At 55.0% G+C, this 25,660-nt stretch overlaps 11 protein-coding genes across 11 annotated transcripts; 3 read left to right on the top strand and 8 right to left on the bottom strand.

The window, feature by feature from the left end:
* Positions 1–479: 479 nt before the first annotated feature.
* N7510_007182 (uncharacterized protein) lies at positions 480–2,840 on the bottom strand (the record flags this gene model as incomplete). The annotated part of the gene is made up of 4 exons (XM_056979107.1): positions 480–1,639; positions 1,690–1,743; positions 1,797–2,336; positions 2,405–2,840. 4 exons carry the CDS (start codon positions 2,838–2,840, stop codon positions 480–482), a joined length of 2,190 nt encoding a protein of 729 aa, XP_056832150.1.
* A 1,375-nt stretch (positions 2,841–4,215) lies between these two features.
* Positions 4,216–6,225, bottom strand: N7510_007181 (DEAD/DEAH box helicase; the record flags this gene model as incomplete). The annotated part of the gene is made up of 1 exon (XM_056979106.1): positions 4,216–6,225. One exon carries the CDS (start codon positions 6,223–6,225, stop codon positions 4,216–4,218), a length of 2,010 nt encoding a protein of 669 aa, XP_056832149.1.
* Positions 6,226–6,829: 604 nt separating this feature from the next.
* N7510_007180 (uncharacterized protein) lies at positions 6,830–7,996 on the bottom strand (the record flags this gene model as incomplete). Its single annotated transcript, XM_056979105.1, has 7 exons — positions 6,830–6,996; positions 7,054–7,223; positions 7,276–7,339; positions 7,395–7,475; positions 7,524–7,627; positions 7,704–7,837; positions 7,886–7,996. 7 exons carry the CDS (start codon positions 7,994–7,996, stop codon positions 6,830–6,832), a joined length of 831 nt encoding a protein of 276 aa, XP_056832148.1.
* Positions 7,997–8,285: 289 nt separating this feature from the next.
* Positions 8,286–8,777, top strand: N7510_007179 (mitochondrial 37S ribosomal protein uS13m; the record flags this gene model as incomplete). The annotated part of the gene is made up of 3 exons (XM_056979104.1): positions 8,286–8,330; positions 8,404–8,670; positions 8,733–8,777. Coding segments are annotated over 3 exons (357 nt in total), but the record flags the coding sequence as incomplete, so codon positions are not given.
* Positions 8,778–9,073: 296 nt separating this feature from the next.
* Positions 9,074–13,418, bottom strand: N7510_007178 (uncharacterized protein; the record flags this gene model as incomplete). The annotated part of the gene is made up of 5 exons (XM_056979103.1): positions 9,074–10,416; positions 10,469–10,619; positions 10,880–11,612; positions 11,664–13,198; positions 13,266–13,418. The coding sequence occupies 5 exons, from the start codon at positions 13,416–13,418 to the stop codon at positions 9,074–9,076; spliced, it is 3,915 nt and encodes a 1,304-aa protein (XP_056832146.1).
* A 758-nt stretch (positions 13,419–14,176) lies between these two features.
* N7510_007177 (putative zinc metalloprotease) lies at positions 14,177–17,440 on the top strand (the record flags this gene model as incomplete). Its single annotated transcript, XM_056979102.1, has 3 exons — positions 14,177–15,071; positions 15,121–17,192; positions 17,252–17,440. 3 exons carry the CDS (start codon positions 14,177–14,179, stop codon positions 17,438–17,440), a joined length of 3,156 nt encoding a protein of 1,051 aa, XP_056832145.1.
* A 469-nt stretch (positions 17,441–17,909) lies between these two features.
* N7510_007176 (mitochondrial 54S ribosomal protein bL34m) lies at positions 17,910–18,260 on the bottom strand (the record flags this gene model as incomplete). The annotated part of the gene is made up of 1 exon (XM_056979101.1): positions 17,910–18,260. The coding sequence occupies one exon, from the start codon at positions 18,258–18,260 to the stop codon at positions 17,910–17,912; it is 351 nt and encodes a 116-aa protein (XP_056832144.1).
* Positions 18,261–18,441: 181 nt separating this feature from the next.
* On the top strand, positions 18,442–19,189 carry N7510_007175 (uncharacterized protein; the record flags this gene model as incomplete). The annotated part of the gene is made up of 2 exons (XM_056979100.1): positions 18,442–18,471; positions 18,611–19,189. 2 exons carry the CDS (start codon positions 18,442–18,444, stop codon positions 19,187–19,189), a joined length of 609 nt encoding a protein of 202 aa, XP_056832143.1.
* A 348-nt stretch (positions 19,190–19,537) lies between these two features.
* N7510_007174 (zinc metalloprotease) lies at positions 19,538–21,111 on the bottom strand (the record flags this gene model as incomplete). The annotated part of the gene is made up of 4 exons (XM_056979099.1): positions 19,538–19,770; positions 19,824–20,763; positions 20,834–21,016; positions 21,097–21,111. The coding sequence occupies 4 exons, from the start codon at positions 21,109–21,111 to the stop codon at positions 19,538–19,540; spliced, it is 1,371 nt and encodes a 456-aa protein (XP_056832142.1).
* A 579-nt stretch (positions 21,112–21,690) lies between these two features.
* Positions 21,691–23,395, bottom strand: N7510_007173 (translation initiation factor eIF2 subunit gamma; the record flags this gene model as incomplete). Its single annotated transcript, XM_056979098.1, has 4 exons — positions 21,691–21,721; positions 21,775–22,730; positions 22,796–23,063; positions 23,115–23,395. The coding sequence occupies 4 exons, from the start codon at positions 23,393–23,395 to the stop codon at positions 21,691–21,693; spliced, it is 1,536 nt and encodes a 511-aa protein (XP_056832141.1).
* A 294-nt stretch (positions 23,396–23,689) lies between these two features.
* Positions 23,690–25,217, bottom strand: N7510_007172 (putative 60S ribosome biogenesis protein Mak11; the record flags this gene model as incomplete). The annotated part of the gene is made up of 2 exons (XM_056979097.1): positions 23,690–24,256; positions 24,306–25,217. The coding sequence occupies 2 exons, from the start codon at positions 25,215–25,217 to the stop codon at positions 23,690–23,692; spliced, it is 1,479 nt and encodes a 492-aa protein (XP_056832140.1).
* Between the last annotated feature and the right edge of the window lie 443 nt (positions 25,218–25,660).

Here is a 25,660-nt window from a genome sequence, read left to right as displayed (position 1 = left end):
CCGGCGCGGGAAGCGAAGGCGCGACACGGAACCGATGCACGAGCGGGCGAGTTGCACAACGGAAATCCAGGCCTGGCAAATCGAATGAGTGTTGTTGGGAAGGAGAAAGAGAGCGGAGATGAAGAAGGAAAGGGAAGAGAAGGAAAGGACAGGAAGGAAAGACGTCAGGGCGAACCGGGGGAATGGCCAGCCTTAGGAATCCACTGGCTGCGGTTGGTCGTATCCACCTGATGGACAACACATTGCTCAGCTAGACTACACATGATTATGTTCACATGGCCCGATGAATTCATATCCCTGTCTCGGTTTGCCTCGGATGTGTGTCGACGATTGGGCACAGTACAGGGAGGAGGTAGGAGGAGGAAGGAGAAGATGGTGGAATGTGAAACAGCCAGAATAAGTAACCCCCGCCAAACAGAAGCACAAAGACGTACGTAGTACACAGGTGATCATACACAGAAAAAAAAAAACCTCAACCCTCACTCCCGGGTACTAACAGCAGCAGTCTCTGGAACAGGAGACGAGCTCTCATGCCGCGCATAGCCATTAGGCCCATCGTAGGTAGACGAGTTCTCGTCGTCGACTTCATCCTCCTCCTCGTCCGACGAATCTCCTCCTTCTCCCACATAGCGTCGCGGTCCTTCGTCGCCGGAGCCCTCGCCCAGCAGCTCGCGGTCGAGATCATCCAACTCGCCTTCCATGTAGTCGTCCCCGGCTGTATGCTCGGCCTCCCAGGCCGCTGCGCCGGCAGGACCATTGGGGGGACGGCTGCGGCCACCCTTCGAGCTTGAACCTCCAGAGGGCTTTTTGGCCGAGCCGGAGACAACTGCAGCGCCGCCAGACTTGCGTTTGGCGGCTGCACCACCGCGCGACGGACGCGCACGCGACCGGTTCCCAGCTCGTGCTTCTGCCTCCATGGCGGCCTTGACCCGCTGTCGCTCCTGGCGCTCCTTCTTGCGGTCTCTCCTAGGCCCGTTGGCGCCCTCGTAGTCCCAACGGTCCAGTCGCCGAGACGCCTTTCGCGCTACGGACAAGAAGAAGCTGGCGCACTCGCCAAAGTCATCTTCTTCGTCCGGGTTGGAGAACAGACCTCCTTTGCCCCAGGAGTTCTCTCCATCCTCCGAATCGTAGCCGTCCGGCAGACTTTGTAGCTGGCGGCCATAGCGCGCGAAGGGCATCTCGCTCTCCCGCTTGGCCCGGAGAACGCGATATGCGTTGGACTTGCGCTTGGCAAGTAGATACTCAATCCGCTGTCGACGGTTGTGCTCAACGGCAAGCTGGTGCTGCGTCAATGGCCGCGGTCGACGGCCACTACCAGATGGTTGGGAAAGCGATGGCTCCTGGATGAACCGGTTGAGAACGGGATGGCCAGACCCCGGAGGCGCAGGTGAGGCATCCGGAGTACGATCAAGATCCATTCTGGTTTTGAGAATGAGGCGCTGATGGCCCGCGGCTCGGTTAAGAGAGGACTCTCGTTTCGCCTGCTTGCTGCGCGGTTGATATTGGCCCATAGCGCTGTCATCGTCTTCATCATCCAGGGTGCGTTTGGCGGAAGGATGGAGAGGAGTGGACACAGCAGAGCTGCGTCCTCCAAACCCAGAGTAGTCGCCCGCGAATGAGTCTTCCTCGAAACCATAGTCTATGATATAGGATTAGAAAGAACAAGAAACTTGAAAGAAGACGACCAACCTTTCTTGGGACGCTTGGGAACACGGGGTAATGGCTCTTCTTCCTCCAGAATGCCTGCAACCGAGGTCAGTATAGGGTCTCAGCGAAAGGAATGCTAAGACACATACGCTTGCGCTCCAGCCTCTTCGCCTCTCCATACTCCAACTCCTCCTGCGAATCCACATTCTCCTCATTGGCCTGCTCCTCCGTCAAAATCTCGAAAGCAGGCACTTTCAGAGGCAAACCCTCCGACCCATCGCCATCCAGACCCGCACCGAACGGATTGTTGAGCGCAGCCTCGCGGCTGAAGTCACTCTCCAAGTACCACCACATCAGCCACAGGAACGCTCGGGCACGACTATGGCTGCTCAGCGTGGACCTCATGACCAGGTCGAAGAAGTCCCTGGGAGGGAAGAAATGCGTCTCCGAAACTTTAGGCGCGTACTGCGCCAGGACGAAGATGAGGTTGACCGGGTTCGTCCGCGGCACATTCTGCCGCTTGATCTTGTCTAGAGTGTTGGGTTGGTCGACGTCCTCTGATGCGCCCTTGAGAATCGACTTCAGGCGCGGGGCATCCTGGAGTTGTTTGTAGGCGTTCGAGTCCTGGTGTGCTTGTAGCGAAGGGATGGAGTGGTAGGTTCGCAGCTGAGCACGCATTTCGGGGAAGACTAGCAGGGACAAAATGAGTTAGCTAGTATTCTTCCACGGAACAAAGAGAAAATAGAGCCAGACATACAGTTGAGAGTGGTATTCATGCGCCCAAAATTCACCAGCAGACAGACCATCGCCATGCTAATAGCAGCGGGCTTGTCATTCTGCAATTTATCCTTGAGAATCTTGCTCGTCTTACTACTCCTGGCCATAGCATCGATGTAGATATCGGCAAAGTCGCACTTCTTCTGACCATCCGGATACCGCGTGAAGACCGGCGTCTTGTCTTCGAAAACGAGCTTCAGGAATTGATACTGGATATCCTTGCGCCAGAGGGGGATGCCGTCTTCTTTCTTGAGATGCCGGATCTTGTTGCCCGAGTAGACAGAGCCAATCGTGCCGTTGGCCTGTCGTCTTGTCCCGACCGTCGCGCTCGCCGTGTTGCCATGGGAGGGATTGTCGTCGGCGGCCTCGGACGCCGGGAAGGACTCGTCCATCGGGGGATTGTCGACTTCGGCCATCTTGGATGGTGCCACTCGCGGGTGGATTGGGTGGATTGGGGAGGTCTGGGGTTGCGGTGGCGCCCCCCTGGGATCGGGGAATTTGGGAGCGTGGCTGGTCTGCGTAGGGACTGGAGGCGTGGTCGCCCAGTCGAAGTAGGAGGCTCGAGTAGGTCAGACAGGATCAGGAGATGAGCTCAGGAACTGCGCGGGAGGCAGAGGTGAGGGAAGGGAACCAGGGGGGTGAAGATTGATATGGTATGATGAAGATGGATGGAACAATAATGAAAAGGAGGGAACCGAAGCCAGGGTGTGTGACCGCAGATTCCTTGCCGCGATTGGACGGGCATCGCGATAGCTGACACGACACCTGAGGTGTCGGGCACCCGACCCATTTACATCTACAAAAATTACGCAATTACGCAGCTGGGAACGTTCTTTTGAATCAAACACTTTTCCTGCATTAAAAGGCTTTCCTTCTCGCGAGGCCTCGACATCTCGCGCCCATCTGTCGTCTCCCTTCGACATATCCTCCACGGATCTGAGACATGAAACAGACAAGGAAAATAACATAGGAAGAGATCCCATTCGGCAACCATTCCTCTCTGCACGGGGGATTTAGGTCGAGCCAACGCCGTACAGAATGCAAACAATTCCCACTCGAAACCCTCCACAACAGCCCAGGAGAAAGAAAGCGCGATTTTGGTTTTCGAAAAAATAAAATCGACGGTAGAACGCGTACACATAAGCAAGAAAAAAGGCCCGCCATGAGATACCGTGAGACGCTGGACAAGAAGTCTATGCTGCAAGGACACACGCCGTTGCAGCCACAACAAGCGCCGAAAGGAGATGCGATGCGAAAAAAACACCGTAACATGCCACTTTTTTTCGCCGGCACACTCCGCTCGGCAAGCGTCATTCGAACGTCGTCCACCATTTTTTGGGACGCTCGAACATGAAGGGGTATCTGATGACAGCGGACATAAAAAAACAAAAGACAACGCATTCTATCATGTTCATGCAGGTCCGATCGCGGATTGCTCCATCAGGAGCAACGGAAAAAAGGAAATCGGGCTGCTCGAACAGGGCGCCCGCAAGGGAAAACGGGCCCAGTATGGAGAGAGAAGCCAGTCCAGCGCACGAAATGGGGAGCGAGTAAGACAAGTACAGGAAGAGGAAAAGATCAGAGGCACATAGGCAGCAAGGCATAACTCTAAACAGAAAAAACGCATAGGAAAGTCGTGCAAGTCATGACAAAGCCGTCCCTGGAGAAACAGCAAAGGAGGAGAAGAAACCCAGGGCTTCGTTCTGATCGTGTCCGTCAAAAGAGAGAAAAGGAAAAATAAATGGGAGCCAATCAGACCTGACGGCCTCGTCATAAGACCACACAGTTAATTTACCACCAGGAAGATGGGCCGGTAGGGCCGGACGGGTTGCCGTAGCCACCGCCGCCGCCGTAGCCACCGCCGTACGAGGGAGCGCCGCCGCCGCCGCCGTAGCCACCATACGAGGGAGGAGCGCCGTAGCCAGCACCACCACCGCCCATGCCGCCGCCGAAGGAAGAGGGCGGGCCACCACCCATGCCGCCACCGAAGCGACGCACGTCACGGGTGGCATTGGAAGAACCACGGCCACGGCCACGACCACCGCCGCGACCACCGAAGCCACTGCCCTCGCGAGCAATGCTCTCCAAGAAGGAGGGGACCTCCTGATGGGCCTCCTTCAGGAGGTCGATCAGGTCACGAACGACACCACGGTTGCCGCGGTTGAAGAAGGCAGTCGCGATACCAGTGTTACCAGCACGGCCGGTACGACCGATCCGGTGGACGTAGTCGTCAATGTCGGTGGGCAGGTCGTAGTTGATGACGTGGGTGACGTTGGGGATATCCAGACCACGGGCAGCAACAGCAGTGGCCACCAGGATGGGGCAGCGGCCGTTGCGGAAGAACTCCAGAGCACGCTCACGCTCGCGTTGGGTGCGGTCACCGTGAATGGCAGTGGCCGGGAAGCGCTGGTTGATGAGGAAGTCCGACAGGGAGTCGGCCATGCGCTTAGTCTCCACGAAAATCAGGGTCAGACCAGTGCTGCCGTGGGTGTGCAGAATATCCAGCAGCACCGAGCGCTTGTCGTTGTCCTCGACGTACTCCACCTTCTGAGTGATGTTCTCCGAGGTGGAACCAACACGACCAACCGACAGGAAGACGTAGTCCTTCAGGAAGTCACGGGCAAGCATCTGGATGTCGCGGGGGAAAGTGGCCGAAAACATGAGAGTCTGGCGTTGGTCCACGGCGGGCATGTCCTCGCCCTCCACAATGCGGCGGATCTGCGGCTCGAAACCCATGTCCAACATACGGTCAGCCTCGTCAAGAACCAGGTACTTGATGTTCATCAGCGAGATACGACCACGCTCAATCAGATCGACCAGACGACCAGGGGTGGCAACCAGAAGGTCACAGCCACGCTCGATCTGGCGCAGCTGGGAGCCAATGTCGGCACCACCGTACACGACGCAAGGGCGCACCCACGAGCGGTAGGCGAACTTGCGGGCCTCGTCGAAGATCTGAGAGACCAGCTCACGGGTGGGAGCAAGAATGAGAGAGGTGGGGTAAGCCTTGCGCTGACGGCCGTAGCTGAACTGGCCAGCCGCCTGGGCAGGAGCCGCAGACGGACCGTTCTGGAAGGCCTGAGACAGGATGGGGAAGAGGAAACCACCAGTCTTGCCCGAACCGGTCTGGGCACAGGCCATCAGGTCGCGGCCGTTCATGACAATGGGGATGGAGTACTTCTGGACCGGGGTCGGGGTCAGATAGCTAGCCAACTTGATGTTCGAAAGAAGGTGATCGTCGAGCGGGGGGTTTTCGAAGGTGTTGACGGGTTCCGGGACCTCGTTACCGCTGGCCTCCACAGGGATATCATCGTAGTTGGCGAAGTTGATACCGGTCTGCTGCTTCGTGGGGTCGTTGGGAACGCCAAAAAGCTCACGCTCCAGACGAGCGTTGGCAGGACCGGGGACGTGCTTGCCATCGCGCCACTGGCCATCTCCCGAGCCGCGGGCAGAAGCGCCGCCGCTGCTGTGACCGCCACCGTAAGAACCTCCGTGACCTGGATGTCCGTAAGCATAGGGATCGAAGGGCCGGCGTTGACCGTCAGAGTTCCAGTTTAGGTTACCATTGGGGGGGCCGCGGGGGCTGAAGTCGTTGGCATTGGCCCAGTTACCACGAGGGGCGTTCCTGGGACCACCGAAGCCAGGGCCTGGGGGAGGAGCAGCGTCCATGCTGGGAGCCGCGTTCATGCCGCGCTGGCGGAGATGAGGGGGGATGTAGGCAGACCGGCCAGTGGGAGCGGGCGGGCCAGCGTGCTGAGAGTCGCTGATGGACAGATTGCCCATCTGAAGACCGTCGGCCATTTTGCGGTTGTTGGTGAAAAAAAGACGGCTGGGAGTTGGGTGGTCAGTGGGCGTGTCTGGGAGGAGGATCAGGAAGTGCACGAACTTTTTTTGTTGTCGGTGGTGGGTTGCAAGCGATCTAGCGAAGATACTTGCAGCAGGAAAGAAGAAACAGGTCTCTGAGACTCACTGTCGGGTTCCACTCGAAAAGAAGTCAAGTGGCAAACGACAGAAGGAAAGAAAGCAGAGCAGCAGAGCACACACAAAAGGGTGTAGACGAAAATGCAAATCTCCCAACTCTAAGAAACTCTATGAAGGAGGAGAGAAGAAAAGAGAAAGATGGATGGTGGAGGGAAAAAAGGGATGATGGTCAAATTCAGATGGCGATGGAAATCTGTGGGAGGCGGAAAGAGGCAAAAATCGGTGTGGGGCGGCAGTACAGGGGCTGGCCTTAATCGAGATCGTAAGTTACCGGCCAAAACACGGTGCGTACATCCATACAGTACTCAGCGTGGCCAGAATTTTCGCTGAGCCACCTACGCATGACTAAGGCCGGCCGGGGAGCACGCCGCACGCTAGTTGGTTCAAATGGTGACTTAGGTATACTACATGTAGTATATATAAACTACGCCTCAAATTCCTTCTCCTCGGACTGGGGGGTGCGGCGTCGCTTGAGCAGGAACACCACCACGGCCACCAGCACCACGAAGATAACAAATGGCTGGAGCGACGGGTAGGACGAGGATGTCGGTTCGGTGACCACCGGCGCGGGCGCTGGGGTTTCGATGGGTTCTTGAGCATCATCAGCCCCGCCAGAAAATCGTAGCAGCTACAGCTCGTCGCGGCTACCTTGGTCCTCGGCCTCGGCCTCGGCCGGCACTTCGAGCTCTCCGCTCTTCACGATCTTGACATCGACGTCCGGCTTGTTGGCGCGGTTCTGGGGGAAGTCCTGGATCTTGTCGACGATATCGTAGCCCTCGAGGACTTCGCCGAAGACGACGTGCTTGCCATCGAGCCAGCTGGATATCCATTAGCTTGGGTACGGGATAGGAGAGGTAGGACAAGATGTACCTCGTAACGACAGTGGTGATGAAGAACTGCGAGCCGTTGGTGTCCTTGCCGGCATTCGCCATGCCTAGAGACCAGTTAGAGATACCACAAACCGAGACTCAAAAGTAAGGGAAACATACTGAGGAGACCCTTCTTGGTGTGGCGCAGCTTGAAGTTCTCATCGGCAAACTTGTTGCCGTAGATCGATTTTCCGCCGGTACCTGCATATCGGAGTTAGGGCCAGCCAGCCAGCAGAGGAATCCACGAACCATCGCCCTTGGTGAAGTCACCACCCTGGATCATAAAGTTCTTGATGACCCGGTGGAAGGACGAGCCCTCGTAGCCGAAGCCCTGCTCGCCGGTGCACAGAGCGCTGGAACCGTGTCAATAACTCGTTCACCACGAGACGGTGTGATGATGCCCTTACCGGAAGTTCTCCACAGTCTGACATAGAGAAAGGAAAGTCAGAGCTGCTCTCAATGGCACTGATCAGGACTGCACTCACCTTGGGGACAGTCTTGCCGTACAAGCCCATCACGACCCGACCCAGGGTCTCGTCTCCATGCTGGATATCAAAATAAACCTAGAGTCGTCAGCATTGAAATTGACATGCTGAGAAATCACATATCACCTTATGGGTAATCTTTGGGCCGCGAGGCTCTTTTGCCTCCTCAGCCTGGACCAGGGCGAAGCCGACCGCGAGGACGAGGAAGAGCGACAGGAAGAGGTTTCGGAACTGCATGGTTGGTAGCAATTGGCACTGCTTTCGGGGAAGGGGGGAAGGCAGGCAGTGGATGAAAGAGAAAGAGAGAAGAATGAGGTGACGAGGCCAGCTTGCAAGGTTGATGCGGAGAAACACACGTGGCCTGGTGGTTCAGGCACCAATTCGGAACAACGTTGTTGCCGTAGGATTTCTCCCGACCATCGAGGGACTGACTGAATACTGAACAACACCCATCACATCACCATGGTACATAGAGTCCCCTTCCGACACATCTTCCAGCCCCTTATCTCTAACACAAATTCCACAGGTCTTCATCCTTGGCGTCAATTTCCCCGAGCGGAATCTGCTCAAGGTGCGCACCCTCCCCCAGTTGCAGTCTGTCCCATCAGACACCCGATTGCAATCCAATTAACACCATGGCCCAGAAATCCCTCGAAAACTTCTTCGGCATAGGTAACAATACCTCCTCTCGCCTCCTCGCCCGCTTCCACATCCACCCAACCTGCCGCGTCAGCGAGCTAGCCAACAAGCAAGTCCTCGACCTGACCGCCGCGCTGTCGGACATGAAGATCGAGAATGACCTACGCCGAGAAGTCCTGAATGATATCAAGCGCTTAAAGGAGACGGGCACGTACCGGGGTCGGCGGCATGCGTTGGGATTGCCCGTGCGAGGCCAGAGGACGCGCACTCAGGTCGGTTTTTGCTTTGCTCCGGGTTGGAGGGATCAAATCAAACTGACCATGTTGGATTGCAGATTAAAACGCCGGTTAAATTGAACCGCATGGAGCGCAAGCTCTAATGTGGCTTTGGGGGATTCTGGGGTTTACGTACCTCGCGTTTGTGAGATGCATGGGAATGGCGTTTTTTTTTTGTCAGCGCCTGGAACTCGATTCAAGGGCCCGCTGTTTGTATCTTTTACTGGATTGTATTATACGCTAGAGCCCAATATGACATTGAGGCATGAATTGAATTAGCATATGACACAAGGTGTAGCGAACCAACTAGTATATTCTAACATTCATCAACGCTCCAACACAATTGAATACATGCGTACTTTTGTCTGCCAAATCAACGCCAAATCCCATATGTGCAGCTCTATTCCTTGGACGACAACACCCCTTCGCCGCGATTGATCTGGATCCGCTTATCCTCGCCCGCGCTGACAATGCCCACCTGCTGATCCCAGCACACACTGAACACCTTGACACCCTCGCCGCCAACCCGCTTGCTGTCGGATTTCCCTTCCTCCTCGAGACTCTTCCGTGAGATCGTGTAGACACTCTCACCTACCACGCCGTCCTTGTCCGTTTTGGTAGACCGGATATCCCAGATCCGGCAGGTGCCGTCGTGGCTGCCACTGATCAGGCCGTATGTGCTGTGCGGATCCCGCGCCAGGCTCACCACCGCGTTCGTGTGGCCCCGTAGCGTCATTGCTGACAGAGTCGTGGCCGATGTGCGAGGGTCAATTAGGGTGATGTGGCGGGCAGAAGTACCCGCAGCCAAGAGGTGAAGATCGGGAAGGTGCTCCAGAGAAAGAAGCGAGTGGGATGTGGTGCGTGTGTCGACCAGAGATGAAGTCACCAGATCCCAGGTCCGCAGTGAGTGGTCCCATGACGTCGAGTATCCAACCGTCGAGTCTCGTGCATCGAAGATGGCCGCAGAGACTGGTCCCGTGTGGGCCGACAAGAGGGCCAGCGGCCCACGCTGGGGCGTGCTAACGGACGAGTTCAGCTTCCGTCGCTTCGATGTACGAGCGACGCTTGATGGAAGCAAGTTCTCCGGTGCAGCGGGAGATTCAGTCTTCTTGCTCGACCAGAACCCGACGGTGTGATCCGACGAAGCCGTCAGAATACGGCTGGACGGGGCATGCACAGCGAGTGAGTCGATCCCCGACTTGTGACCGTACAGCTCCAGCTGGGGAGAAATTTTCCCCGAGAAGCCATCCTCTTCCTCCGAGTACTTCCACAACCGGACTGTGCGGTCCAAACCCGCCGAGACGATCTGGTGCGGAGAAACGAACTTGGCGGCTTTGATGGATGCGCTGTGGCCACCGTCGGCGGCAGCGGGGGAGGTCGCGATGGTCTCTGAAGACATATTCCATATTCTAAGCAGACCGTCATAGCTTGCAGACAATATTCTCTCTTGGCCCTTTGCGACAGTGGCTCCCGAGGCCCACGAGGCGGCGGGCGAGGTTGTAGAGAGGACGTCGGCCGAGCTGACCCAGTCGTCATGCTGGAACGACGCAATGTGCAGCGGCGGAATGAGTGCTCTCACGTATTCAATCTCAAGAGTCGTCTCAGAGGAGATGCCGTTCGCCGTCAGGTATTCGTCGATCGAGGTACGCAGAAATGTTCCATTGATCAAAAATTCGAACGGGACCGGCTTTTCCGTTGAGAGAAGGTTGTTCACCAGCGTCGACAGCGCATATCGTCGTAATCCTTTTCAGACATTAACAAGAGACTTACAATAAAAGGCGGTGATCATTCATACCTGTGGGAACAAGGATCGGGCCGGTGCTTTCAGGCAAAGCAATCTCTTCCTGCTTGCTGGTGAGATGCACACGAACCTGCCTCTGCGCAGGCGCCTCCGCTGCAAAATCCACCGTCTGGTCTCCGTTCATAATGGTGTGACTGAGCGATTGCTATCACGGTAGATGGAGAGTTGTTCCTTGTGGCTGTCGCAAGTCGAAGAAATTGCGCGGGTTGAGGAAAAAAAATACGGCGAGCGGTGCGGCCACTTGCGCAACTCCCGGAGGTTTGTCATTATTGATCACTCACTCTATGAACAGGTTGAATTCAGCTATACATTTTATTTTCACTATGCCTGCAATGCCCTCCGAATCTCAGCAATGGCCCGTCGCCGGTAGTCTGATTCGGCAAACAGCGCCTCGATGAGGTCTACTACTTCCTCCACGGAGAATTCCAGGCGCAGTTCGCCCTCCAGCCAAAGGAACTTGATATCGGCCAGCGAACTCTCTAGGATGTTGATCAGATACTGGAATCGAAGCCAGTTCGGCACATAAACAGCAGTGACCGGGACGGCTTCGCTGTTGTCGTTGCTCTCGGCCATGAACAGGTCCTGGAGCTGGGACACCTGGTTGCAGAGAGACACCAGTTCCTGCGACTGGTCCTCCGAGATATCCCCCAGGTCTTCGACGTCGATGATGATCTTATTGATCACCGTAGACAACAAAGAACCGACAGACTGAAGAAGTGCAGAGCGCGACAAGATCGGATGCCATTCCTTGTAGACGTCGCGGATTCGGTCGACAGTGGCGCTGACGGCGTTCTCGCACTCTGCGCGAAAGGGTTGCTCCGAGCATTGCCCAAAGCCTTGGCCACCATCAAGCAGGTCGGTGACGATGGTTCTCTGAGTCTGCATCTCCTTGCTGTAGGCCAGCTTGCCGAATTTTTCAAGTGCTTCCACATCGGAGTTGAGCCGCGAAAGGTCATGCTTTTCGACAAGTTGACGAACCTGCTCGGCGAGGTATAAACTGTCGTTGTAGAGATACATCTGCCCTGATGCGAGCTTCAACGAGTAGAAAGAAGACGAAGTGGCTTTGAACATCGCCAAGATCAATGTAGGCAATGCTAGCAGGCCCGCGCCAGAAGAGGCGACCCGGGAGTGAGAGTGCCTAAGCGTTTGTTAGCTTGCCTAGGACCCAAGATGTGACGTTAATACTTACGCTGGCTGCGATATATTCTTCGAATCGTCGATTTGTTGCCGAATAACTTTGATAATCGAGTCCGGGATATCCGTCACGGTGTATACCTCTTTCAGCGTAACCTCTCTCGGAGAAGAGGACGGCACGGTCCGCTCCCCATTCGCAGATTTCGACGGAGCAGCAGCAGGTTTGGGCTGCAATGGTTCACTAGGGCTCCTTTGAGCGTCTTCGTCCTCATCACCCCAACCCCAGGCATCGTCAGCGTCATCATCTTCCGCTTCAGCGGGTGCTTCTGGTTTCGTCTCCTCTGGTATTTCCTCCTCGTCCTCATCAAGACCCCAAGCGCTGACATCTTCCTCCTCTTCCTCAGGCAGTGGTGCTACGGGCTTATCGGCTATATCTTCTTCCTCGTCGTCATCCCAGCCAGCATCCCAGTCGTCGGTAGGAGCATTGTCCAGCAGAGCCCCATCCGCTTGAGAAACCTGCTCCTTTTCAATCCGCTCAACCTGCTTGGTAGTCCCTTGACTAGCCGCAATCACCTTGCGGACACTGTCAAGTGAGTCGACACGGCGCCTAGTCAACCACAAGCGAGGGGCTTGATTTACCCATGAGACGAGCTCTTCTTGGCCACTCCAGCCCCAGGACTCAATCGTTCGGGTGAATTGTAGAACATGATCTAGGGTTTCCTCAAAACCACTGAGACCATCCAAATTTGTAGGGATCGCAGATGACAGCCACGTCGCTATAATCTTCGAGGCGACAGTGGGAATGAATGACTCGGGAAGAGCAGCCGAGACCGGTGACGGCAGATTCTGTTGAAGGTAACCCAGGACTTTCGTGGTGCGGTCCAATGTGTCCGAAACGCTCGCCTTGGAAGGCTTAGGTTCGATCCGGATGCCGGAATCCGCCACTATCACTCCGTGACCGAGTTGATCGGTGTCGGGCAGCAATACCGGTTCGATAACCGCAGAAAGAAGGTCCTTTTGGAGTTTGGCAGTTGCGGACTCGAGTATGCCCACCCGGGAAAGAGACACAATCGTATTCTCCAGTGAGTCAGCACCCTCATCCTTGCAGACCCGAAATTCGCCTTTCTGCCGGTCGATTTTCAAATGATCATCCCAGCGGGAACGCAGAGCTTCCACCACTTCCTGTCGCAATCGTGCCACCTCGAAAGAGAGTATGTCCATCACATTGGTATTGGCGAAGGAGGAGCCATTTTGGAGATCAGCTTCGGTAGACTCCATCTGCTCAATAGCGACAGTAATCTGGCCATTCCTCAAAGCCGCCCTCCCCGCCTCGATCTGTTGGCACAGTCGCTGCACCCCCTCCAGGGTGTCGGTGACAGCTTGGTTGAACGCGATCTCGGTCTCGATCAACCCAACCTTGGCGCTGGCATCTTCCACTCTTGCCTGTAGAGGTTTGGTATGTTCATGCTGGGCAACAATCTCGCGCGCAGTGACTCTGGAGCGCTCAATGTCGGCGTGTAGTTGTTTTGCCTGGTCAATCCAATCATCGGCGTCGAAGGCGCTCTCGCGGCTGAGGGAGCTGATCTCATTCTACTCAATAAAATCTATCCGTCAGTACTGACCACCACAGGGGAGTTCAACGGTGTCTCTGTCTCACCTCGACCTGCTCTGTGGCCTGCGCGATGAGCTCTAATTCGCGCGCAAGAGCCGTCGTGGGGAATTCTCCCGCGACTACCTTCTCCTCGGGATAGACGCCCTCGGTCACGAAGCCTAGCACCGCCTGGCAGACTTGCTCCTCGGACTGGGACATGCTGGAGCGAGAGCAGGAGGTTGTTGACAGAACAATCCGCCGAGCCGGACACCTAAGCTGTCTACGCCAATTACATAAGCCACATAACTAGTTAGTCCAATCGTCAGCTTAGCGACTCCTACTATATCCCTTTCTGTTCTCGGATTGTTCTCTTACAATGACAATTGTTATAATAAGAATCATACGGGAATAAAAAGAATAATAGGAACGGAATATACCTCGATCAGTCCGTCTGCATACGCCACTTGCCCATCACTCGCGCTGCTTTGTAAGTTCGGGACCCAACCTCCGCCGGGCTCCATCTTCTCTCATCCCACCGTGTTGTCTTCTTGTCTGCGAGGCCTGACGAGGGCACAATCTACTCGGTCCCTGTGAGTGTTTTCTCTCTCTCTCTCTCTCTCTTTGATCATATCCAAGCATCCTGTTGCATCCCTGTTCTACTGTGTGCTTTGTCCACCCCCACCAACATCCCACCTCTGAGATAGCAGCATGTCACAGGACCGTCCCTAAAGGTTCTCCCCTGCAGCATGACTCAATGGGCCATAGCTGCTCTTGTATTACTATTTTCTGTACTGCCAGCGTTTTGGAACCATTCGTGGATCCGGTGCATACCCTCCCTGGTGCCTGTTTGGAGCTTTTCTCCGATGTTATTTGACTGCACACTCTGCCGAAAAAAGTTCGAAGACCAAAATAGCTAACGCCGCCCCAGATCTTCCATATTTCGCCGGGATACTCTCCCCGGGCCCCCTTGGAACAAGATGTCGCCCTCGGTGCAGAATAGCCACTTCAAACTGCTGCAGCAGTTCAAGCCGGACTATTCGCCGAGCGAGTTCACTCAGTATGAGTCGGAACGCACTGGCATGAGAGTGGTGGTCATCGACCAAAAAGGCCCAAAGGTCAATGGGTACTTTGTGCTTGCCACGGAGATCCATGATGATTCAGGCGCCCCGCATACATTGGAGCATCTATGTTTCATGGGCTCTCGCAACTATCGCTACAAGGGCTTTTTGGATAAGCTAGCGACCCGAGTGTACTCCAGCACCAACGCATGGACTGCTACTGACCACACGGCTTATACGCTGGACACGGCAGGCTGGGAAGGCTTTTCTCGAATCCTGCCAGTCTACCTGGAGCATGTGATTGCGCCGACTCTGACTGATGAAGGTTGCTATACCGAAGTGCATCATATTGACGGCACCGGCAATGATGCGGGAGTTGTCTATTCGGAGATGCAGGGCGTCCAAAACAATGCCGCAGAGCTCATTGATTTGACGGCCCGCCGGCTTACCTACCCTGAGGGCGTGGGTTTCCGGTATGAGACTGGTGGTATGATGGAGCAGCTCCGTGTGCTCACGGCCGACCGCATTCGGGAATTTCACCGTGAAATGTACCAGCCTAAGAATCTGTGTTTGATCCTCACCGGAGAGGTGGACCAGAAGAACATGTTGGAAATTTTAGACAAGTTTGAAGACACTATCTTGGATGTTATTCCTAGCCCCGACTCGCCATTCACGCGGCCCTGGGTTGACTCGAAGCAAGCTCCGGCACTGGAGAAGTCGATTATCAAGACAGTGGAGTTTCCCGAGGAGGATGAGTCGTCTGGTGAGATTGAAATTCGGTTTTTGGGACCGGATTGCACCGATCCTGTTCAAAGTAAGTTTTCTGGTCATTTATGCTGCAGTGGATATTGACTCTTTCGTAGCCGGTGCCGTGAATGTGTCACTATTGTATCTGGCTGGCTCGTCTGCATCTCTGTTGGAAAATATCATTGTCGAGAAGGAGCAACTTGCCAGTGCAGTCTACTACGCAACGGAAGACCACCCCAGCATGGAGATTCGGTTTACTCTCACCAGCGTGGAGACAGAAAAGCTCGCACAGGTGGAGAAGAGATTCTTCGAGATCCTGAACGATGCGATGAGCAAAAAGCTGGACATGAAGTATCTGAAGGAATGCATTGACCGGCAACGCCGGACTTGGAAGTTCTCGACAGAGAACTCCGCCTCATCGTTCGCTGAGTATGTCATTTCAGACTTTCTGTTTGGAAAGCGAGATGGCTCCACGATGTTGGATGTTGCATCATTGAAGGAATACGACATCTTAGAGAACTGGACCGAGGGTGAATGGCGCACTTTCATTAAGAAATGGATCGCCGATGCCCCTCATGTCACTATCTTGGGCGTTCCGTCCAAGAAGATGTCTGAGAAACTGAAGAAGGACGAGGAGGCCCGCGTTGCTGCGCAGAAGCAACGTTTTGGTGAAAATGGACTCAAGGAACTCGCCGACAAGCTCGAGAAGGCAAAGGCTCAGAACGACAAGGAGGTCCCGAAGGAGTTGCTGGAGGCGTTCCGTATTCCTGGAACCGAGTCAATTCATTTTACGGAGACCACGACCGCCCGATCCGGCGCTGCTCTGAAAGCTGGTCATCCTGAGCACAAGATCCAGAAGCTCGTTGATGCGGACGAGTCGGGCCTTCCGCTCTTTATCCACTTCGAGCACATCAGCAGCAGCTTTGTGCAGCTGTCGGTTCTCATCTCGGCAAAATCTGTACCAGTTCAACTCCGACCTTTGTTGGCGGTCTACACCGAGGCTTTCTTCAGCATCCCGGTTCAGCGCGATGGCAAGACGATCGACTTCGAAGAAGTCATCGTGGAATTGGAGCGAGATACTGTTGGATACGGAATGGAGGGTGCTCGCAGCCTTGGAAACTCAGAGATGCTGCGCGTTTCCTTCCAGGTGGAGCTGGAGAAGTATAACACTGCCATCGCCTGGATCCAGGAACTATGCTGGAACTCAATCTTCGACGTGGAACGCCTGCGCGCCATCACCACCCGCCTCCTGGCCGATGTACCCGACTCCAAGCGCAGCGGCGATGACATGCTCGCTGCCGTGCACGTCATGGTCCACTACGGAGAAGAGTCCATCGTTCGGGCCCGGTCTACTCTGGTCAAGGCACGTTACCTCAAGCGTGTCAAGCGCCTGCTCGCCGAGCAGCCCGATTCGATTGTGAGCCGCATGGAGGAGATCCGCAAGTCACTCTTCCAGCCCGAAAACGTGAGGGTGATTGTGATCGCCGACCTCGAAAAGCTCCCTCGCCCTGTCTCCTCGTGGAAGACATTTGCCGACCGTCTGGGGACCAGCACCACCCTGCAGCCCATCACCAACCGACGCGCCTTGCTCAGCGATGCCGGCAAGCAGATCGGCGGCGAGTTCTACATCGTCCCCATGCCGACAGTGGACTCGTCCTACCTCTACGCCACAGGCCGCGGCCTCGACTCCTACGACCACCCGAAGCTGCCGGCGCTACTCGTCGCAATCGCCTACATGAACGCCGTCGAGGGTCCCCTGTGGGTCGCCGTACGCGGCACCGGTCTGGCCTACGGCACCAACTTCGCATACAACATCGACACGGGCTTTGTGAATTTTGACGTGTACCGCTCTCCAAACGCATACAAGGCGTTCGAGTCCAGTAAAGAACTCGTGGAGAGCCATCTGTCCGGCGCCACGTCCTTTGACCCGCTGATGCTGGAGGGTGCTATCAGCAGTATTGTGGTCAGCTTCGCCAATGAGCAGACAACCGCTGCCAGCGCTGCGCAGGGTAGTTTCATTCGCCAAGTCGTGCGCAATCTGCCCGCTGATTACAAGGAGCGGATGCTCAAGAAGGTGCGCGATATCAGTGTCGAAGAGGTGAAAGGTGCTCTGCGGGATCTTCTCTTGCCGCTGTTTGCGCCGGATACTGCTAATGTGGTTGTGACCTGTGGCACGGTCTTGGAGGAGGTGAGCTTTTTTTCTCTTTTGTTCGTTGCCGGCTTGCATACTGATTGTTTTTGCCATAGTCCATCAAGAAGAGCTTCGAAACCTCTGGGTTCACGCCCAAGGTCCAGCTCCTCAAGGATTTCGAGGATGACTATGGCCTCAAGCTGGATGGTGATGAAGAAGAGGATGAGGATGATGACGACGACGACGACGACGAAGACGACGAGGAAACTGGTTCGGAGGAGAGTGATGAGGATGATGATGAGTGATGCGGTCTACGACTCTGAGTACTTGAGTAAACTGTATACAAGCAGTTCCGTACATACATATAAACATTGATGAGCCTTGTGGTAGAAGAGAATAGGCAATAATTCACCACCAATCGTATCCGATCTTTAGATACTTTTATAGGTGTGACCCAGAGAAAGCAAAGAAGGTCAAGATCCAGATATCGGATTGTTTCTTCAATAAACTTCAGGATATGATACACGTCCACAGATCCCCCCAATGGTAAAGGTACAGTCCACCACAGAGAACAGGACAAAAGAAAAAGAAAAATCCTCTATACCACCTTTAATCTCGGCTCTCAAGAATCTCTCCCTCCCTCTCTCTTTCTCTTTGTCCCTTTTCAAACATTCTTCCTTCGAAACACACATGCACAATCTCCTAAACCAAAACTAGCTCGTCCACATCCACAACCCCCCTTCTCTCTATCTCTCTATAAAAACAATCCTCAATCTACCAACTCATGTTCTTCCTCCCCTTCAACCTCCGGCGCTGGATAATCTTCCGCCCATTCTTGGTCTTTGACCGCGACAGGAACCCATGCCGTCGCTTCTGCACCCGGCGCGAAGGGTTGTAGGTAGAGCGGCGCACGCCGAGGTTGGGCGTTGAGGAGAAGGCGCGGGATTGGGATTGGAGGAGGGACGTCACTGGTGATAGTGACAACGATGACGATACGGATGGGATTGCTGTGGACGGGAGTCGAGAAGACATGATGCGGCTGCTGGTGCTGGTCTGTGGTGTTGGCTGCAGCTGGCGGATTGGGCTTGAGAAGAGGGTTGAGGAGAAGGAGCGGGACGAGACCATTGGGGTGATTGGTGAGTTGTGAGGTGCGCCTTGAGTGGTTCTGTGGTGGTGTTAGTGGGTGGTGGTGGTTTTATGGGATGGATACGTTGGAAGGTGTTGAGTGTAAACATACCTGTTCAATGAACGGGTAGGCATTGGTGACCGGACCGAGGGCAGGGCCCTGCAGCGGAGGCAGAGCATGATGGGAGCTTGGGTGCGGTGGGTTGTGATGGTGAGAGAGGGTCGGATGTCGAGGTGAAGGAGACAAGAGAGACGGACGGGGAGAAATCGTGCTTCTTGCCCCATCGGGACTAGCGTGAGTGGAACTTTTTTTTGGTCGCGCATTCATTTACGCTTCTACACTTCTTCAGTGCACACTTTCTACCTACAATCTCTGCAATCTTCTTGGGAACAATACCACACACCACAATGGCAGCCCAAGGCCCATCCCCCCTCCCCCCCCAACAACAGTGCACAGCACCCACGCGATCCCCCAATCCGCCGCAGCCGACTTCCTAGCAGCCTACCTAGACCGCGCAACAACCGACCCAGCCCTGCAACCAAACGCTAGCATCAGCGAGCATGGCCCCGTCTCGCGCACAACAGCCGCAGCGCCGAACCTGATCCTGCACAACCTGAAGCGCGTGCAAGCCGGGCTGGCAGGCGAAATCCTTGGCCGGGATTTGACGGTTGCGAAACAGAACCCTGGCGAGGACTATCTGGATATTGCAGCGGGAGCGGTAGATCCAACCACTGCATCTGCACAGCAAATAGAGGGCGAGAATGGGGAGGAGGAGCAGGATTTGACGTGGGAGGAGCCGGCTATGGAGACGGAGGCGGAGGCGTTTGCGGAGCAGGAGGCGAGGAAGGATGTTGTTGATAAGGAAGAGCGCAAGAGGAGGAAGAAGGAGCGGAGGGTACTGGAGAAGAAGGCTAAGGCGGGTAACTAAGGGTGTTGAGTGGTCTTTTTTGTCCTGTCTGGTTGTGTCTATCTATGTCTGGTCTGATCTGGAGGCGTTATTGCATTGGGTCGGAGTTTTTTTGGTCTATAGATTGATTGGTTGACAAGGGTGTCTTCCTTCGTCTTTACCCTGAATATAAAGAAGCATTCATTCCATTTGAAACCAAATAAGTAAAGTCATCTAAAGCATTGATTGCGGATTGAATCGAATCCGCCAGATAATTTAGTTTGCATGTAGCCCAGGTACGTTGCTTCCCACCCCATATGAACCAAGCCACTCTATATCATCAGCATCCGCCGATTCTCGGTCATGAAGGAAAAAAACATGGAAAATAGACTACAGCTCACGATCAGCCGCCTTAATGGGCTTCTCGCTGTCCTCCTCCTTGCGGCCCGTGACATTACCGCCCTTCCAGCCCAGCGCACCGAGTCGCTCCGTGAGGATGGGGTGCGAGTAGTGGTAGCTGGCATACATCCAGTCGGCGTCCATGGTGCTCAGGTTCTGGATCTGGAGCTTGAGGAGTGACGCAGCGAGTTCCTTCTTGTAGCCGAGATTCTGGGCGAATGCGTCTACAACATGTCAGTATAGATGATGAAGGATGTATATGAGATAATAAACATACCAGCTTCGAATTCGAACTTGCGGCTCAGAATGTTCATCAGCAGCTTGACGACGGCGTCCATAGGTGCCAGGGCGTCGGAGAATAGCAGGAATCCAATCATGATGGGCTGCTCCTTGACAAAACCAAAGGACTGGTACAGGGACTTGTTGTTGACGAACACGGAGAAGAGCGCAAAGATGTAGAACATGTGGAACTGCGCAATACCGAAGAGCTTGGTCGTGTGGCTCAGACTCCAGTGGCCAAGCTCATGGCTCAGCACGGCAACGACCTCCTCGGGCTCACTCTTCTCAATCAGCGTATCGTAGATGACGATGTGCTTCTTCCACGGCAGACCATAGAAGTAGGCGTTGCTGTGAGCGCTACGCTTGCTACCATCGATAACATGCAATTCCTGAAGCGGGAACTTGAGCTTCTGGGCCAAGTTCTCAACGCCAGTCTTCAGGGCACCGGGCTCGAGCGGCGAGAGCTTGTTGAACAGCGGCAGAATGACAATCGGGTAGATGGTGATCGCGAAGATCTGAACAAAGATACCAAACAGCCACAGGTAGTAGAAGAACGAGGTCCCGGTCTTCTGAATGATCTTGAGCACGGCGCTGATGATGGGTGCGCCAAGGACAATGCCCAGCATCTGGCCCTTCAGCATATCCGTCACCCAGAGCTTGAGCGTCTGCTTGTTGAACCCGAACTTCTCCTCCAGCACGAACGTGTTGTAGTACGAGACAGGCAGCGAGAGAACAGTACTGAGGATGTTGAAACCGAAGAGAAAGAGCAGTGTCTGGCAGATTTCGCCCTGGAACCGTCCGGGCAAGTACCGCGCCAGCACCACACCGGCGACGCCCCAGAGTTTGGGGAGGACATCGCCGTAGATGAAGACCAGGTTTTGGACTTGACCGTAGAAACCGGAGACGAGGTTGAACTTGGCTTTTGCGCGACCGTATGCCTATGCTCATTATTCTCTAGTTAGCGGTGCCCTGTCGTTGAAAGGGGGGGGAATCATAAAGTGTCCTTACCTGACTCTGGTCAAAGACCTTTTGGGACACTTCGCCCTCTAGGACCTTGGGAGCCTTCGTGCGCTGCAGGAACTTATACTGCCGCAGCGACAAGAGGCCCTCTAGCACATACTGGCCCAGCGAGAAGCCCACGAGCACGTTCTTCCATGGGAAGAGCGGACGGTCGAGCAGACGCGCGAGTTGCTAGAAGCGGACAAAACGATGGGTCAGTGAGTGGCCCAATGGGAAACAAGGCGCATATAATTAATTTCTTGCCGACTCACCTCGAGAATATACATGATTGCAGACTCGCAAGGACAGTGACAGAGAAAGAACGAAAGAGACAGGTGTTCCTGGCGAGGAAGAAGCAAACAACAGTGGCCCCGTCTGACTAAGGAAGAACAAACAAAGAAACGGGCAGCAACTACAAGAACTGGATTCTCTATCTACACTCCAAATCCAATAGTAATAATAAATGCACAGAACGGGGAAATCTCCTCGGATACAACTCCCTAGAACACATCATAGAAATGAACCCATTTTTTCTTTCGTCCAACGTGGCTCGCAGTCCAGATACATCTTCTCTCTGGCCAAAACAGAGGGAGACGGAATCCTTGCTTGCGCTCTTTCTATCCAGCAGGGGGCACCGTTTTTGTAATGCCATTCCATGTAACCTTGCCGTCTCGTCGTGATCGTAACAAAACCCCCTTTTTCTCTTGCGATTATCTGGGAATCGGCGAACTCGTGCCCAGGGGTCGAATGCCCGGAGGTGGCAGCGCAGACAAGACATGCGCTCTCACTGGTACGACTGCCTAGTGAGCCGGAGCAGCCTCTCCCTATTTTGTTCGGGCTGGGGGCATCATGCAAAATGGGCGAGTTTAGTTTGAAACGGGCTCCAGGGTGTTACCACTAATCACAAGGGTTAGCAAGATGACAAGAAAAAAAATCAGACGTGGACTTACGCGACAATGTTGGCCCACCCGATCAGACGCCAGTGCTTCTCGATTCTCCGACTGATAGCAATCTTCTCACCAACCTCCGTGCAGGCCGGGCTGGTCAGACTGAGCTTAGCGGCATCGGCCTTGACACCTAGCACCTTGGCGCCAGTGGCGGTACTGCCAACGTTGATCATGAGAACTTCGTTCTTAGCCAGCTTGGCCACCTTGGCCTGCTTGCCGTCGGCGGTCTTGACACCCAGGAGGCGGCGGAGCAGGAAGTAGTTGACCTCGATCTCCGTGTAGATGGCAGGCAGGCGGCCGCGGTGGCCCAGCACGAAACCAACCAGACGATCAGCACGGCAAAGCGTCGGGTCAACCCGAGTACCAACACCAATCAGACCACCGGGCACGGCGAACTTCAAGTCGTTGTGCTCGGCGAAGAGCGACACAACGCGCGAGAAAATCGAGCGGCACTGGATCTTGCCGTTCTCATCCTTGGTGACGAGACCAGGACGGATTTCAATCTCATCGTTCAGCTTGAGCACACCAGTCAGGATGGAGCCACCAGCCACACCACCCTTGAGCTCGTCGATCTCGGCACCGGGCTTGTTCACGTCAAACGACCGGATAACCATCATGTGGGGCGAGGCAGAGAAATCCCGCATGGGGACCGGGATATTCGCCACCAAACTCTCATTGACGGCATCGATGTTATACTTCAGCTGCGCGGAGATGGGGATAATGGGCGAGCCATCGGCAACGGTACCACGAATGAACTTGCGAATCGACTCGTAGTGCTGAAGGGCCGCATCCTCCCGCATCAGGTCCACCTTGTTCTGCAGGATGACAATGTGGCTGAGCTTCATGATCTCAATGGCCGCAAGATGCTCCGAGGTCTGAGGCTGCGGGCATGGTTCGTTTCCAGCAATCAGAAGGAGGGCAGCGTCCATGACGGCAGCGCCAGACAACATGGTAGACATCTAGATGTAAATAGATTAGTTAGTGGAAAAAGGCGAAACGAACAGACAAAACATAGGCAACCCACCAGAATGTCGTGACCAGGGCAGTCCACAAAGGAGATATGTCGGAGCAGCCGGTACCGTCCCTCACATCCTTCCCGCTCACACGGCGGGTCGACCTCCTTGTCACTGCGGTAGCTCTTGTAGCACGTCGGCCGAGGGCACGCGGGATTGTCGCACTTGTAGATCTTGGCATTGGCATAACCCAACTTGATGGTGATATTGCGCTCCAGCTCATTCTTGAAACGGACGGTCTGCACCTCCGAGATGGCCTTGACGACCGTCGACTTGCCGCTGTGGGGAGTGTGTTAGCCAAATCCAACACCCGAGGAAATATGCACGAACTGAGCGACATGTCCTACTGTCCCAACGTTTATACTGGCTTGACGGCTGATCACCTCGGGGGACAAGGGCGTCAATTTTGAGAAGTCGAGGGTGTCTGGGTTGGGCTGTTCGGGGAGTTCTGGGCGCGTGGGCTGGGATACCGGAGGCGCCGCGGACTTCTTCATGGCCGACTTGAGGGGCTTTTCCTGGTCTAGGTTGTCGTCAAAGTCCTGGTTGGTGGCCTCGAGCACGGGGGACCCGGGCTGGGAGTCGTCGTCGGGAAAGTCGCCGTTGGTAGCCATGATTGCGAGAGGCGAAGAAGCAGCGAGAGTCAACCTTCTTCTAGGGTGGTGGTGGGGGTGGATGGAAGCGAGAGAGAAAAATGCGGCGTGTGGCTCATGATGAAAGAAACTGGAGTGGGGAGTTTTGTGCAGTGGAGTGTGGGCGGTGAGTGTGGGCTATTGTTCTACTACAGAGAGAGATGACTTCCATCGGCCTAATAATTATTGTTTGGAAACGATAGCATGGAATTATTCTTTTCAAAACCCCCGAATGCCACATACTATTTATTCTACATGCTGGGTATCACATCAACCCTATTCCTCATCGCTCTCGTCGCTGCTTGACTCGGCCTCTTCCTCTTCCTCTTCCTCTTCATCCGCCTCCGAGTCCAGCAGAGTGGATGGATCCTCGGCTGGCAGCATGATAAAAGATGCCAGACAAGTAATGCGATTGCCCGTTTCATAGGTCGTCAAGAGATCTCCAACCTGGCGAGTCTCGTCGGCGGATGGTTTTGCCGCCAGCTCTTTACCGGTGATCTTCCAGATGCGCACCACCCCATCACTGTTGCCAGTCACCACCAAGAAATTGTCACGGAATTCCTTCGACTGCCCCTCCAGACCCAGAATCTCAAAGTCCTTGATGCGCCCGGGGAGGCCAGCCTGTTTCCCACCAATTTGAGCAACCGGAGTCGCGTGAGGAATCGGAGACTCATCATCCTCTTCCGCCTTCTGGAGCACCATGGTCGAATAGAAGATCACTCGGCCATCCTCCGTGGACACGGCAAGCAACTCATCCGCCTGGTCCTCTCCCAAGGAGATGTATTTCATCTGGTGCAGCTTGCTCCGGGGACTGGGCAAGACACGGCACTTTGGAGTCGAGTCCTGTATAAATGATTAGAGCATGTCGTGACTCGGACCGATAGCAACTTACAATTCCAAACACCACTGCGCCCCATTCAAAGGCAACGGCAAAATTCTCTCCTTCGGGATTCCATGCAATCCGCCGGCCTTCTCCGCTGCTCCATCTGCTCTCCTTGACACTCTGTAGCACCTCTCTCCCAAAATTCAACACACCGGCCTTCTTGCCCGTCACCAAATTCCACAGCCGCATGCACCTCTCTCCTCTCCCCACGCTCAGCATCAACTTCATGCTCGGATGCACTGCAAAATGATTGACTCCAGACGGCGCTGCCCCGGGAGGCGCTGTGTCACCACTGGGTCTGCCCTGCACCTTGGGACCCGGGGCCTTGATCGTCGAGACAACGCTCCAATCACGGGTTTTGGACACTGAGATGGTATTGTCTTCCGCTGCAGCTAACAGTTTACTGCGCGACGGGAAAACCAAGGCCGAGATGGTGGCCGAATGGTGCAACAACGACCCTAGCTCGCGGTTCTTCGGATTTTCGAGAATTTTGTTTCCGGCCAAGGTCGGCACCGAGGGATATTCGTCGTTCACGGCGGGGGGTGCGGCCGACAGGGAATAGAGATTGATGCGCTCATCCGTTCCACCGCTGGCCAAGATGACCTTGGGGGCTTCAGCAGGGTCCGTGGCCTTGGGGGTTGGTGACAGCGCCAGACAGCGGATGGCGGATCCATGCGCCTCGAACAGGAACGAGTCCACACATTGGACCGACGATGAGTCCGATTTGGCGGGCCCCAAGCATGAGGCAGGAATGCCCGCCGTGAATCCGTGCAAGACTCGCTCGTAGGAACCAGTGACGATCTGCAGGCGTAGAGCTACATCGGGAGCTTCTGTCGCGGTGGCCGTGGCTTTGATGGCCTTGGACGAAGGGGTGGCGGGTTTATCGTCTTTGGCCGCGTCGGGCCTCTTGCGCTTGACCATGATCTGGGACGTGGTGGTGGATGTGCGAGGTGTGCAAGAGCTGAATTGACTGCCTGTCTGTATTTTCTTTTTTTTTTCGTTTATCGATTAGAGAGCGGAGTGATAATGTCTGCAAGCGGATTAGTCAAAATGACCATACGGCCATACACACTGATACAACCCCGTTGGCGCTGTGACGAGCCTGTCCACGGCGGCCACACCATGTTAGTCGCGAACCATCGCGGACATTGACTTGAGATTAAAGGCGACTGGAGTGAATATTAGGTCTTTTCGTATTTGGTTGCTTGACAACCACACCAACCTCTCTCTGAGGGTCTCATTGAGGGCGTAACGGGGCCGTACGGCCAAGGGAACCCATTGCTCCCGCCAATGCCCGCTGCTGCTTCTCTTCGTTACCCGTACACAACACAAATCAGGGTCTTCACCCCTTCAGTCGTCTTCCT

The sequence above is a fragment of the Penicillium lagena genome, assembly GCF_028827675.1.
Source record: "Penicillium lagena strain IBT 129212 chromosome Unknown utg000005l_segment0_segment0, whole genome shotgun sequence".
Classification (NCBI taxonomy): Eukaryota; Fungi; Ascomycota; class Eurotiomycetes; order Eurotiales; family Aspergillaceae; genus Penicillium; species Penicillium lagena.
Note: the sequence above shows the minus strand (reverse complement) of the source record. Positions and strands in the feature narration are given on the sequence as shown.